Source organism: Oryza glaberrima, chromosome 12, assembly GCF_000147395.1.
Source record: "Oryza glaberrima chromosome 12, OglaRS2, whole genome shotgun sequence".
NCBI classification, from domain to species: Eukaryota; Viridiplantae; Streptophyta; class Magnoliopsida; order Poales; family Poaceae; genus Oryza; species Oryza glaberrima.
The window spans coordinates 22,881,000-22,895,750 of record NC_068337.1 but is presented as its reverse complement, the minus strand read 5'-3'; the positions used below and the strand labels follow the sequence as shown (position 1 = coordinate 22,895,750).

General features: G+C 46.6%; 2 protein-coding genes across 3 annotated transcripts; both read left to right on the top strand.

The window, feature by feature from the left end:
* Positions 1-541: 541 nt before the first annotated feature.
* On the top strand, positions 542-1,533 carry LOC127757835 (ethylene-responsive transcription factor ABI4-like). Its single transcript, XM_052283419.1, has one exon. It carries the CDS (start codon positions 609-611, stop codon positions 1,362-1,364), a length of 756 nt encoding a protein of 251 aa, XP_052139379.1. The 5' UTR covers positions 542-608; the 3' UTR covers positions 1,365-1,533.
* Positions 1,534-9,853: 8,320 nt separating this feature from the next.
* Positions 9,854-14,417, top strand: LOC127757534 (uncharacterized). Of its 2 annotated transcripts, XM_052283066.1 has the most exons (3): positions 9,854-10,594; positions 11,212-14,031; positions 14,110-14,417. In XM_052283066.1, exons 2-3 carry the CDS (start codon positions 13,124-13,126, stop codon positions 14,219-14,221), a joined length of 1,020 nt encoding a protein of 339 aa, XP_052139026.1. In that variant the 5' UTR covers positions 9,854-10,594; positions 11,212-13,123; the 3' UTR covers positions 14,222-14,417. The 2 variants fall into 2 exon arrangements, with proteins under 2 accessions (XP_052139026.1, XP_052139025.1); XM_052283065.1 differs by lacking the exon at positions 14,110-14,417 and having other exon boundaries at positions 9,883-10,594; positions 11,212-13,125.
* Positions 14,418-14,751: the final 334 nt, after the last annotated feature.

The window sequence follows — 14,751 nt, the reverse complement described above, 5'->3', positions numbered from 1 at the left end:
CACCAAACTCCCCAAACCCAACCATCCATTTCCCTCTTGCCCTTTCCGCTCCCCTCCCTGCCACTACCAACGCCACCACTCCCACGGCCCCCACCAATCCATCCACTCCTCCGCCACCGCCTCCAGGATCTTGCTGCCAGTGTACACCATGTCGCCACGCAAGGAGGAAGCGCCAGTTAAAAATTCATTTTTCTCCTTGGCCTTAACTTATTGTCTCTTTAAAGTATAGAGAGATAGGAGGAGGAAAGGATAAGTTTGAGGACTCCTCCTTGGTGTGGGGGCTTAAAAGTATCTTGCTCCCACTCCGCCAGCTCGTCTCGATTTTTGTGGAGCCGATTATTTAAACAACCAGAACCTATACTTATAATATATTAAAGGTGATAGAGTGTTGATTCTATATTTTTTTTAAAAACCGACGGCTATAGTTGCTCAAAAGTTTCGGTTCTATATTTTTTCTCATCATGTAAAATTAGGAAAAATGTAGTTAGCTACCGGTTTTAGCATTTCATACGGAAAGCGACTACCGGCTATAAATACTAAGGGTACCCTGAGAAGAGCTTGCCACACGAGAACAAGCGCCTAATTAATTAAGCAGAGCCACAGTGCACATGTGCGGAGGTTGTCTCATCCCGGACGAGCCGGTCGGCAAGCCGGCGAGGAGGACGCGGGCTGCCGCCGCCGGCGGCGACTCCGGTGATGGATGGAAACATGGACGGCGCCTCTGCCCCGGCGCGGCGCCGTGCAACTGCAAGCCTCGCCGTCGCGCCGGAGCCGCGGACGACGACGACGTGGGCCGCCGCAGGAGAACGACAAGGACGAGGGCGGCCAGCGAGGTGCGGTTCCACGGCATCCACATGCGCAGCTACGGGCGGTGGTCGGCCGAGATCAGGGACAGCAGCTACAGGGGCCACCGCGTGTGGATCGGCACCTACGCCACGGCGGAGGCGGCGGCGCGGGCCTACGACGCCGAGGCCCGCAGGATCTACGGCGCCAAGGCCAACACCAACTTCCCCCCGCCGCCGAACGACGACGACATCAACGGTGCGCCGCCGCCGTGGGACCTCGAGGCGTACATGAGGTTCCTCGGCGAGGTGGAGCTGGACGACGGCGGAGCTGAGCCGCCGCCGCCTCTGAACGGTAACCCCGAACTGCACATGGAGCTCGCGAGCGCGACCCAGTCGGTGCACGGCGACGACGAGCCGTGGGGGCTCGACAAGTACATGCGGTTCCTCAGCGAGGTGGAGCTGGACGACGGCGGAGCACCGCCGCCGCCGCCGCCGAGCCAGCACGGCGGAGTCGCTGCGGCCGGTAGCCCGCAGTACGGCTGTCGCTACGACTACCTCCTGCTGATGATGTGCAATTAATTAGAAGTACGTACTGTAGTAATTAACTTTAATTTGCCCGTCCCAATGGAGTATCGTATGACTAGTGCATGCGCGCGTGCGTCTAAATAAAATAAAAAAAAATAAAGATCTGTGTGGCTGGAGTATTGTGTACAGAGGAGATCGATAATCGCGCGCATTAATGTACTCAGAACAAATTCAGCGCTGATCAATTTTTATTTCATACCTGTTGGCAACTTTTTTTTTTTTTTGGCGAGAAGATAATCATGACCAGACACCTAAACGTCTTGCGGTGATATCGAGTCGCCAACCACCCAAAAGATATACCAAGATAGGTTTTGATAGATTAAACCGGTTAGCGGAGCCAATTTAGATAAAACTATATATAATTACCCGTCTCGTGTGCAAACGGAAGGTTTACGGGACAAATCTACAAAGGATTTCACTCTCTCGTAGCGAAAGCAGACGATTTACGACGCTAAATTGGATTTGTGTAGATTGTATGCTCAATTGAACTGGCTTTGTCCCTTATATAGAGGTTGGTCTTGCCTCCTACAGGCTCCCTCCACGTCCAATACAGGATAGAAACCAAAGGAAATCCGTAACATAGCCTCTCGAGTAAGAAATCCCGAGATCTGACGAAAACATATTCGAGCTCGGACTCTGCCGGTCTGACCGGCCACATGCCGTCCATCATACTGGCCCTCAAGTCGCGGTCTGACCAGCCCTGTGGAAGAAACCGATGATTTTTCAAAATCTTGGCAATTTTTTTTAATTTAAACTTAGGTGCCAAATTTAGGTGTAAACACATGCCCCATGCCTTTTAGGTGAACATTGTGAATCTAAAAGTATTTAACATGCTAATTTAATGCGATAATCCAATTACCGGCCGTAGGACTTCCTAAATATCTTGCCAAACGCTTGGAAAGTATTTCTTCAAGTATTTTTCATTGATTGCTCTCTGAAAACGCTTTCCTTGAAGTGTCTCTAAAAAAATATGCATTTCCTCGAGCAATTCCGTATACTCGATAAGGACCTTCCCAATTAGGTGACCACTTACCGAACTCCTTAGATTGAGAACCCAATGGCAACATTGTCTTCCAAACCAAATCTCCTATTTGAAACAACTTTGCTTTCTGTTGGAGGCATGCCATGAAGCCCTTTGGCCGGATCTGCTGAAACTATAGTACCAGCAAGGATTCAAGCCAAAGATGTCAAGGCCATTTAGGCGAAGCCCTATGGCAGAAGCCATAAGCGAAGATGGCGAAGGCTGGAAAGCCGCGTCGGTATTCCGAAAGTAAAGGCATCTCGGGCGAAGGCATCTCGGGCAAACTACAAAGACTTCGCCATGACGAGTTCGGCATCAAGGAGGCCCAACAGGCCGCCCCTGGCCTTTTAGGCCCGTTTGCCATAGACCAAGCCCAGCCTATCAGCCCATTAAAGGCCCATATGTGCAAATGACACTACATACCCATGTAAATGCCTCTTTCATAAGGGCAACCATGTAAAATCCCTTGTAACCCTAAACCCTAGGAGGTGCAAGCTTGTGCTAAGGCTATAAATAGACCTCTAGGGCTATGTAATGGGGGATCCCCAAAAAAATATTTCACGAATCAATACAATTGCTTTTACATTCCAACTACTGTTGAGAGAACCACGCCTTTCGACGTGGCATAGTTGTCCATTCGACAACAGCTGGCGCCGTCCGTGGGGAACACAGACCGAAAGGGCGAAATGGGACCCCTTTCGCCACACCCACACCCTTCGCCACAGTACCCGTGAGGTACGGTGACAAGGGCTGGGGGAGAAAGTGAGTTAAGTCCAAGCTGGGGCTACGAAGCCACCCAAGCCTCTAGACACCTTTTGCCACACGCCATGCCCTTCGCCATAGTGCCAATAAGGCACGGCGTCAAGGGATGCGGGCGAACAGGTTTCGCCACACGCCACGCCCTTCGCCATAGTGCCAATAAGGCACGGCGTCAAGGGCTACGGGCGAACAGGTTTCGCCAACCCACGCCCTTCGCCATAGTACCAATGAGGTACGGCGTCAACGGTTGCGGGCGAACAGGTTTCGCCTACCCACGCCCTTCGCCATAGTACCAATGAGGTACGGCGTCAAGGGTTGCGGGCGAAGAGGGTTCGTCCACCCACGCCCTTCGCCATAGTGCCAATAAGGCACGATGTCAAGGGCTGCGGGCGAACAAGTTTCGCCAACCCACGCCCTTCGCCATAGTGCCAATATAGCACGGCGTCAAGGGCTGCGGGCGAAGAGGGTTCGCCAACCCACGCCCTTCGCCATAGTGCCCATAAGGCACGGCGTCAAGGGCTGCGGGCGAAGAGGGTTCGCCAACCCACGCCCTTCGCCATAGTGCCGATAAGGCACGGCGTCAAGGGCTGCGAGCGAAGAGGGTTCGCCACACGCCACGCCCTTCGCCATAGTTTCAATAAGGCACGGCGTCAAGGGCTGCGGGCGAACAGGTTTCGCCCATCCACGCCTTTCGCCATAGTGCCAATAAGGCACGGCGTCAAGGGCAGCGGGCGAAACACGCCACGCCCTTCGCCATAGTGCCAATAAGGCACGACGTCAAGGGCTGCGGGCGAACAGGTTTCGCCAACCCACGCCCTTCGCCATAGTGCCAATAAGGCACGGCGTCAAGGGCTGCGGGCGTAGAGGGTTCACCAACCCACGCCCTTCACCATAGTGCCAATAAGGCACGGCGTCAAGGGCTGTGGGCGAACAGGTTTCGCCCATCCACGCCCTTCGCCATAGTGCCGATAAGGCACGGCGTCAAGGGCTGCGGGCGAAACACGCCACGCCCTTCGCCATAGTGCCAAAAAGGCACGGCGTCAAGGGCTCCGGGCGAACAGGTTTCGCCAACCCACGCACTTCGTCATAGTACCAATAAGGTACGGCGTCAAGGGTTGCGGGCGAACAGGTTTCGCCTACCCACGCCCTTCGCCATAGTACCAATAAGGTACGGCGTCAAGGGTTGCGGGCGAAGAGGGTTCGTCCACCCATGCACTTCGCCATAGTGCCAATAAGGCACGGCGTCAAGGGCTGCGGGCGAACAGGTTTCGCCAACCCACGCCCTTCGCCATAGTGCCAATATGGCACGGCGTTAAGGGCTGCGGACGAAGAGGTTTCGCCACACGCCACACCCTTCGCCATAGTACCAATAAGGTATGGCATCAAGGGCTGGGGGCGAAAATAAGTTGCTTCCAAGCTGGGGGGCTACGAGGCCACCCTAGCCTCTGGAGCCTTTCGCCACACCCATGCCCTTCGCCACAGTACTTGCAAGGTACGGCGACAAGGGCTGGGGACGGAAATGAGTTGCTTCCAAGCTCGGGGGCTATGAGGCTACCCTAGCCTCTGGAGCCTTTCGCCATACCCATGCCCTTCACCACAATACCAATAAGATATGGTGTCAAGGGCTGCAGGCGAACAGCTTTTGCCACACGCCATGCCCTTGCCATAGTACCAATAAGGTACGGCGCCAAGGGCTGCGGGCGAACAGGTTTCGCCATGCCCACGCCTTTCGCCACAGTACAAGCGAGGTACGGCGACAAGGGCTAGGGGCGAAAATGAGTTAAGGAGTTGCTCCCAAGAGCAGCCGAAAGAGATTTATCACTTTTCAAGATGCTCCGAGGGGCCGGCAAACTCAATTGGACACCTGAATGTCAAGCTGCCTTCGATGGGCTAAGGCAGTACCTTCGGCATTAGTGTAAAAATCCGTTCAGAAAAGCATTTTCTGCCGATTCGGTGTGCCGAAAGAGTTCATTACCGGCAATAACAAGCGGTTTGACTCCGAGAAGTCCAAGGAAATGTGCGAGGGGCTAAATCTTGAAATCGAGTTCGCATCGGTTGCACACCCGCAGACAAACGGGGCAGCCGAAAGGGACGAACGACAAAACCCTAGCAGCACTAAAGAAATGACCGAAAGCCGGTAACAGTTAAAAAGGTCGAAGTGCTAAAAAGACCGAAAGCCGGCAACGGTCAAAACGATCAAAGTACCTAAAAATACCTTTGCCAAAGGCAAAAAGGGGAAAGTACGAGCCGAACAGCCGTAACACACACCACACCCCTTTTATTTGCCAAAAAGCACAAGTTACAAATAAATTCCATTGCCCGCCAAAAGGCATTCGGACTTTACATCCGATTCATTAACAAAAGCAGTCCTCAAATGGCGAAGGACTACCCACTTGAGCATCTTCTTCATCACTAGTTGTTAGATCAACACAAAAAATTTAGCGGTGAAGAAGGAAAAACGGGGATTATGCTGCGTCGACGCTGGGCAATGGAAAACTGACGCTCAGTCATATAAAATTCATGGGTGTCTTTGCCTTTTTTTTTGTGTATGATATTTCGTGGAAAAACTCCAAGGCAAACGTTTGATCGACGAAAACGCCAGGGGGGCGATACGAATCGGCCGAAGCACAGCTCGCCGAATGTTGAAACCGCGACAGCTCGTTTTCGGAAAACATACCGATTGTCGCTACACTCGACTTATGCAAATACTTAAGCGTTTCTGGACGCACATGCCAAAAGTCGAGAGCGAATGATGAGGGCTGAAAAGTCAATGTGAATTCCTTTCGCTAACACGCAAGGGGGCCGACACGCCTCGCCCTTCCGAACGTACAAGTTACAAAATGCGATGATAGCGAAAAGAAACATAAAAACATGCACAAGCTCCATCGGGCAAAAGCACATACGTGTTATACAAAGGAGCAAAAAAAATTACATCATCCGTTTCAGAACATTTTTGCCTCGCCCCTACTAAGTCCCGCGAACACGGTTCGTCGTCTATACTGTACATGACTCTAAGGGGGGAAGGAAGCGAAATACACACCGACGTCAAGCGATAACAACTTGACGATTAGTCATTTCGAAGTCTAACCAAAGTGTGGCAATGTCATCGCGGCGCTGGATGTGGCACCGGTCGTAATCCTCTAAGGTTCGACCAGGATGTCTTCGCCTCCAATTCGCCATTTTGACAACCACATAGCTACATAAAAGGCGAACGCTTGATCGACGAAAACGCCAGGGGGGCGAAACGAATCGGCCGAAGCATCACTTGCCGAACGTTGAAACCGTGACAGCTTGTTTCGGAATAAAGATACCGAACGCCGTTACATTCAACTTACGCAAAACACAAGCGTTTTTCCCAGCGCAAAATGCTACGAGTCGAAAACGGAAGTCGAAAGCTGAAAAGTCAACAAACCTTTTCGCCAATCCCCAAAAGGGGGCCGAACGCATGACTTTCGGCGAAATCCCCGCTAAAACAATAGGGAAAAGGGGAAAGAAAAAAATACAAGTCAAGAATCACGCAAAGCAGACAAACTTGGCAAAATATAATCACCCAGTGTCATAATACAGCTTCGCCATTCTCGAAAGGCGAACGCCAGTGTTCATATTTTTTCTGCAGGAGTCTAAAAAGAGGTTTCGGCAGAAACATCGGCCGAAAGGGGGCGCCTCATGCCATACCGTATAGTTTGCACGGTCTCGGCCGAAACTCCTTACTCACCCTTGCCCGTGAGGGGCTTGTTGGAGGCATGCCATGAAGCCCTTCGACCGGACCTGCCGAAACCATAGTACCAGTAAGGATTCAAGCCAAAGACGTCAAGACCATTCAGGTGAAGCCCTATGGCGAAAGCCATAAGCGACTACCAGCAAAACGATTTCTTATCCATAAACCAACTCAAAAGGAGTAACTTTAGTAGCACCATGTTTAGATATCATATGAGCCCACAATATTTCAGAAAGCACCTCGTGCCATTTTTTTTGAATATTTTTCAATCTTCTTCTTGACCAATTTGAACAACGTTTTATTACTCGACTCAGATGGTCCATTAGCCTGAGCGTAGTAAGGAGAAGAACTCAACAATTTAATACTATAAGATTCGGCAAAATTTTCACCTCCTTGGACATAAAAGAAGCTCCTTAATCCGTAGTTAATGTTTAAGGAATACCGAATCTATGAAAAATATGCTTCAAAATAAAGTCAATTACCTTCATGTGAGTCATATTCTTGAGTCTCACGGCTTAGGCCCACTTGGTAAAGTAATCTGTTGCAATTAGCACGAACCAATGCCCTTTGGATGATGAAGGATAAATTTGACCAATGAAATCCAAAGTCCAACCTCGAAACGGCGATGGTTCGATGATAGGATTCAGCACAGCGGCAGGCGCCAATTGAAAATTGTTGAACCGTTCACAAGCTTCACACCCTCTATAGTAGTTGAAACAATCATCAATCATTTTCGGTCAATAAAACCCCGCTTTCCTAAGCAAACAATTCATCTTATGGGCCGATTGATGAGTCCCACAAATTTCTTCATGTTCTTCTCCCATAACAAAGTTAGATTGATCATTATCTAAGCACTGTAATAGCACCCCATCTATATTTCGGCGATATATCTCTCCATCAAGTAAAGTATATTTGAATACTTGCCGCCGAATCTTCCGATCAACCTTAAAACTAGGATCTTTTAAAGGAATTCTCTAGTCTTCTTCTCACTCCTGGGCACAAATGTCTGAATTCACAAATAATTCCGCCCTTGATTGAATCAATTGTAATGTGCCCCCCAGCCTCCTGTTTGAACCCGGTCAGACCGCTTCGTTGCTCCAGTCAGACCAGCCATACAATGCTGGTCAGACCGTCGGTCATCTGCGGTTAGACTGGCTATAATGCACCGGCTAGACTGCCCCCGGTCTGTAACTAAGTTAGAACATACAAAAGGCTTATTCTTGTTAGTCCAAGACCACTCGGCAACATATATATCATGATCACCATCATCATTTTTAGAATCACTATCATTAGGGCAATCAACAATAGTAACATTAGGTTTCTTGTCATTGGATCTAACAAATTTCTTACTATCCATAACCCGACTTTCTTAAGCCAGAGCTTTATGCATGACTAACATCAAGAAATTATGGGCTATCTAATCTTTCTTTAATATGAGTAAGTAAGCCAAATCTCTTTCAGTTATATTCAAACTAAAACACTGGTTTTTAGCATCTCTAAACATCTTAATGTAATTAGTGACATATTCATTATACTTTTGCCTAACCGATGTTAAACACCGGTTTTTTTCCCGCAAAAATAAAAAATCGCATAACCTAAGCCCAGTCTCACCAGTGTAAAAGTAATCATGGAATTTTTGTTCTAATTGAGCCCAAGTACAAATAGAATTTGCTAGTAAAGAAGTAAACCATGTAAAAGCGATATCAGACAAAGTCAAAGAAAACAAAACGCAACTTAAAAGTATCCAAATTACTAGCCTCACCGCATTGTGCTAAGAATTGGCCTATATGCTCCCATTTAGTTCTACAATCCTCACCATTAAACTTAGTATACTAGGAAACCCTAAAACCACGAGGATATGGGGTATTATCAAAATAATCAGGATACAGCTTTTGGTGAACCCTAGCACGATTCCTTGGCTCGATTCCAAAGGCTTCTCTAATGATGCTCCTAACACGTTCCTCCATATTTTCAGGTCTTGGTGGGTTCGGTGGCCTAAAAGGTGGGGGTGGTGGCACAATATTATTATATTGGCCATATCTAGTATCTTGAGGATATCCCCTATTCGGATCATTGTATGCATTAGGTATATGTGGAGGAACCTGAGGATTAACAGTAGTTAAAGGAGCATCATGTGCAGGAAGATGATATAAAACAGAATTAACCGTGATCAGATCTATATCCTGAGCTGGAATTATTGTGCCAGTCTAACCAGTGGTCAGAGGCGCGGTCTGACCGGCCATCTGGCCGGTCACACCGAAGGTCGGTGCGTCTGACCGACGAGAGTACTATCAGTCAGACCATGCTACTGATTGGTATAGGGAGCCCCGGTCAGACCGGCCACAGTGCTAGGGTTTTCACTCCCGGCATGTTGCATGGTCGCCCCATCAGTTTACTGAATATGTGGTGAATAGGAGCTTGGCTAGTACTTACAACAGAAGTATGCGACAAATTGGTCATGAGAGAGCCGGACTTGGAGCTCATAAAAGCACACTACAAGAAAAATTAGCTATTGCCACGAAAGTATTACCACGAAAAATAATTGGTGGCAATATATCATACTATTGCCACGATAAAACTTTTCGTGGCAAATAAGTATATTCTGTTGCAACGATGTATAATCGTTGTAATATCTTTTATTTTCGTTGCAACAAAAATAAGCTATCACCACAAATAAAATATCGTTGCAATAAAAACTAAGCTATCACCACAAAAAAAATATCGTTGCAATGTACAAGCCCTATTGCCACGACTTCGATTTTTGTGGCAATAAGCACACAACATTTGCCACGACTCAGCCGAACCTCCCAAAATTTAGCGCGAAATATTTCTGTGTTTCGCGGTTTTGGGCGCGTGAAAAGATCGATTAACTCCTAAAAAAGTTAGTTCAGTTATTAGTACTATTTATCAATCTAATCTATTCCATTCACACGGCTGGGCAGTGCTCCCGTGACTTCCAAAGTCTCACGGAGGAGTAGCGCCTGGTGATTTCACCGCGACAGTGCCGCCGTCAACCGCGTCACGAGGAATTCCTCCACTCCGTTCAGTGATTCAGCTTTCAGCCTTCAGGTATCCTCCGTTTTCATCCCCTCATCCTCCTCGAATACACAATTTCTTTTTTCACGGTCTAGCCAAATTTCCCAATCCGTCGGCGCTCACCGCCATCTGTGCCGCCTCACTTGCGCCGGCGACCGGATGACGCCTGCATCCCCTCCAATTCATCTTCCTCATCCCGATCTGATCCTCCAGCCCTAGTTCCACAAGCAACATGCCGGAGATGTGTGCGGGAGGGATCCAAGCGAGGTGCCCGGCTAGAGGCGCCACATCTGCCGGGGAAGACGAGGGTTCGCTGGGGAAGACGAGGGTTCAGTAAACGCATGAGAGAGCCACTACAATGGAAGGATGCGAGGGTACACAGGGTCGGCTTCGGCCCCGGCGTCGACGAGGAAGCAGAGCCGGAGGATGTCGCTTGCTGCAGATGGGGGGTCGGCCGCGGCGCCATCGATGGAAGTTGAACGCAGCGCCGCCGCCGTCGATGGAAGCCGAGCGCAACACTACCGTTGACGGAAGCCGGGTGTATTGTCGGATGCCGAATATGCCGCGTCGCGCCGCTGCCGCTGCCGCCGCTGGGCGTAGCACTGCCTCCACCGCCGGACGCCCTATGCCATCGCCACCACACTACCACGTAGGCCAGGGCACAAAGCTGCCATCCAATGGGTTGTGGAGGTAATTAAATTGAGGTATTGGAGAAGATAGAGAGAAATCAGACTGGAAGACATGATTTATTTTTTTTACTAGTGCTATTGATTTCCCAGGCATAAATTCATATTATTTTTGTATACATATATAGACGTATCCCGTATCCATGTTTTTCAGAAAATGATGTATCCTATCCATATCCGTATCCCTGTATCTCGGTAACATAGAGCAAAGGATGTTGCTTGCTGCAGATGGGGTGACGGCCGCAGCGGCAGCGACAGTGAGTAGTTTAGAACTTCAGATTAGCTATCTTAGTAGGCAAGCAGAGCAGGCAGGGCGAGCATTGCTAGCGTAGAATAGCTCAGATGAGTTATGTTTGTTTCCGAATTTCTGTCTTTGTTTCTGAATTTCTGTCTCCCACAAGGTTACCTTGGTTATACTGCACAATATCCAAATTTGCTATACACGGTCTCTCATATTTATTAATTTCTTCAGTTTGTCCAATTTCTCATATGAATTTTGAAAAATAAGAAACACCTTCCATGGGAATACCAATATATCTGTTACTGTCCAATGTCTATTTTTCAGCTCAAATCCTCATGATTTTGTTTAGTTCTAATTTATCTGTTCATATCTTTGTACAGGAATATTTTTTCTGGTCAGCCTACAGAGACAAGTTCTGGCAAGATGAGTTTATGTTCACACAGTTTCTCCATTTTCCTTAAGATCATAAAGTGCCAACCATATTTTCCTTGTTTTTTTTCATTAAATGGGTGGTTTGATACTATTAGTAATATTGTATAGTGATAAGCAGGAAGCATGTCAGTAGATAGGAGTTGGATGCGCATGAGTAGGGCAACTGCAGAGTGGCAAAAAGGGTTGCAGGAATTTTTAAATTTTGCATTTCAAGATGATAATCCTGGGGATAATGCCCCCTGTCCATGTAGAAGATGCCTTAATGTGGTACACAAAACACGCTCCGAAGTGCAAAGTGACTTGCTAAGGAATGGATTCGATGAAAGTTACATACAGTGGGTTTACCACGGTGAAGATTCAGATGATGACAATGTCACTGAAGGAGTTGGTGCTGATGACGTCACAAATGATGGTGCTGCAGTTCGTAATATGATCAATAGTCTATTAAGGGGCACTAATCCTGAAGCCACCTCAAGTACTCATGAAGACAATTATGCTGATAACAGTGGGACTTTCACTGAAGATGGGAATGTTACCGCCACTGAAGCAGAAGGTAGAAAGAATGAAGAACCAAATGAATGCGCTAAGGCATTCTTTAATTTACTAAAAGATGCTGAGAAGGAATTGTATCCAGGGTGCAAGGAGGTGACTAAGTTGTCTTTCATTGTTAGGCTTTTTCAGATTAAATGCATGTTTGGGATGAGTAACAAGGCATTGGAGGCCATACTTGAACTGTTCTCGCTTGTTCTACCAAAAGACCACTGCATTCCGAATAGCCTAGAGAAAGTGCAAAAGGTTATTAGAGACCTTGGCCTAGACTACCAAAAGATACACGCATGCTTTAATGATTGCGTGCTATTTCGGAAGGAGTATGCAGACTTAGATGAATGTCCAATCTGCCATGAAAGTAGATGGAAAGAAGGGTCTAGTACCACAAGCGAGGCCAATTCTAGCTGTAGAACCAAGAGGCGTATTCCACGCAAAATACTACGGTACTTCCCTCTTACTCCTCGATTACAACGGTTATATATGACCGAGACTACCTCGTCGCACATGAAATGGCATAAGGAGGGTCGAGTGAGTGATGACACAATGAGACACCCAGCAGACTCATTAGCATGGAAGCATTTTGATGATATACATACACAATTCGCATCTGATGTTCGGAATGTTAGGCTTGGGCTTGCATCCGATGGATTCAATCCATTTGGGATAATGAGTGTTTCATACACTACGTGGCCTGTGATATTAATCCCATATAACTTGCCACCTTGGTTGTGTATGAAACAACCGTATTGGATTATGTCAATGCTTATACCTGGCCCTAAATCTCCAGGAAATAACATTGATGTATACTTACAACCCTTGATTGATGAGCTCAAAGAACTTTGGTCAAATGGTGTTTTGACATGGGATGCTGGAAAGAAAGAGAATTTTAGGATGCGTGCTGCCCTTTTATGGACAATAAATGACTACCCAGCTTATGGAATGTTATCTGCATGGAGCACGAAAGGAAAGTTAGCATGCCTTTACTGCCACAAAGATACTGACTATTTTTGGTTAAAGTTTTGGCATAAGTATTGCTACATGGGCCATCGCCGCTTTTTGCCTTTGACCCACAAGTGGCGGCGAAACAAGGAGTGTTTTAATAATAAGGTTGAAAAGAGAGCTGCACCAGTGCCATTAACAGGTGATGAAGTGCTAAAACAATATGAAAGTTTTGATCAAGTCATTTTTGGGCGGGCCACAAAGAAGAGAAAGCGCGACGAGGAAACTAGATCGTACAACTGGCGAAAAAAAAGTATATTCTTTCAGTTACCATACTAGGAGACTTTGCTTGTAAGGCATAATTTGGATGTGATGCACATTGAGAAGAATATTTGTGATAGTGTACTTGGCACTTTGCTTGATATGGAAGGTAAATCCAAGGATAATTTGAAGGCTCGTCTTGACATGCAGTTTATGGGGATACGAGAGGATCAACATCCTTTGGTGCAAAATGATAAATACATCTTGCCACCAGCATGCTATACTTTGAGTAAGGATGAGAAGACCTATTTATGCAAATTTTTAGAAGGAGTTAAAATGCCTGATGGTTATGCCTCAAACATAAGGAGATGCGTGGATGTTAAGGGTTGTAAGGTGTCTGGACTTAAAACTCATGATTGTCATGTTATATTCCAGAAACTTCTTCCCATAGCTATACGCAAGATATTGCCTGAAAAAGTAGTAGTTCCATTGATTGAGCTTAGTAAATTTTTCAATGCAATATGTTCCAAGGAGTTGAATGATGAAGATTTGAAGAAATTGAGCATTTCAATCAGCGAAACTCTTTGTGAGCTAGAGATGATCTTCCCACCAGCCTTTTTTGATATCATGATGCATTTGCCTATTCATCTTGCTGAAGAAGCTAGACTTGGAGGACCTGTCTGTTATAGATGGATGTACCCCATAGAGAGATATTTGCGTACACTTAAAGGCTATGTGCGGAACAAAGCCCACCCCGAAGGTTCCATTGCAGAGGGTTATGTAGCAGAGGAGTGCATGACCTTTTGTTCTCGCTTTTTGGATAACATTGATACAAAACTTAACCGGCCAGAGCGACATGAAAGTGCAACTATAAATGAACCACCATCAGGACTAAGCATATTCTCCACAATAGACCGCAACAAGAAGGGGTTCACCTTTGAGTTACTTTCTAAGAATGACATGAAACAAATTAGGCATTATTTGTTAACAAATTGTGAGGAAGCGACTCCATGGGTCAAGTATGATATTTTTGTGCCTTTTTCCTTAATGTCATGCTCATTAATTTTATTTACTCAACCAATATATTCTTCTTGTAGTGAACACATTGATGAACTGAAAATAAAGAATCCACGTAACATTCAGAAGCGACACAAAGATGAATTTGTAGATTGGTTTGAAAATAAAGTGAGGATGATCTACATATTTTAGTTTTTGTTTACACTGAGACTTATTTTTATCATAGAAAACTAATAATTTCCATGTATTCTTGAGCCCAGATTAGCAAACTCCATGGAGAAGGAAAAACAAGTGATCTTTTATATGCACTTTCTAGAGGGCCTGACCATCGAGCACGTGTTTACAACAGGTGTATGGTTAATGGTTTTTTGTTTCGAACAGCTCGCATAGAAAACAACCTCAATACGCAAAATAGTGGTGTAGTTGTGAGAGGTGACGATAGCACCGGCAATATTGATTGGTTTGGCGTGATTAGAAAAATTGTTGCTCTAAAGTTTGGATTGGATAAGGAGGTTGTCCTGTTTGAATGTGACTGGTATGATATTCCTCCTGCAAATAGAAACCAAGGTAGAGGCTTTAAAAAGGATAAGTTTGGAATTATTGACATCGATACAACTCGATTTCGATACAAAGATGAACCTTACATTCTGAGCATTCAGGCTGAGCAGGTATTTTATGTGAAAGATGTAAACAAACCAAACTGGTCCACTGTTGTAAGAGTT

Excerpts from the sequence above, each read along its gene's own strand:
- LOC127757835 (XM_052283419.1), top strand. The coding sequence starts at position 609 with ATGTGCGGAGGTTGTCTCATCCCGGACGAGCCGGTCGGCAAGCCGGCG.
- LOC127757534 (XM_052283065.1), top strand. The coding sequence starts at position 11,387 with ATGTCAGTAGATAGGAGTTGGATGCGCATGAGTAGGGCAACTGCAGAG.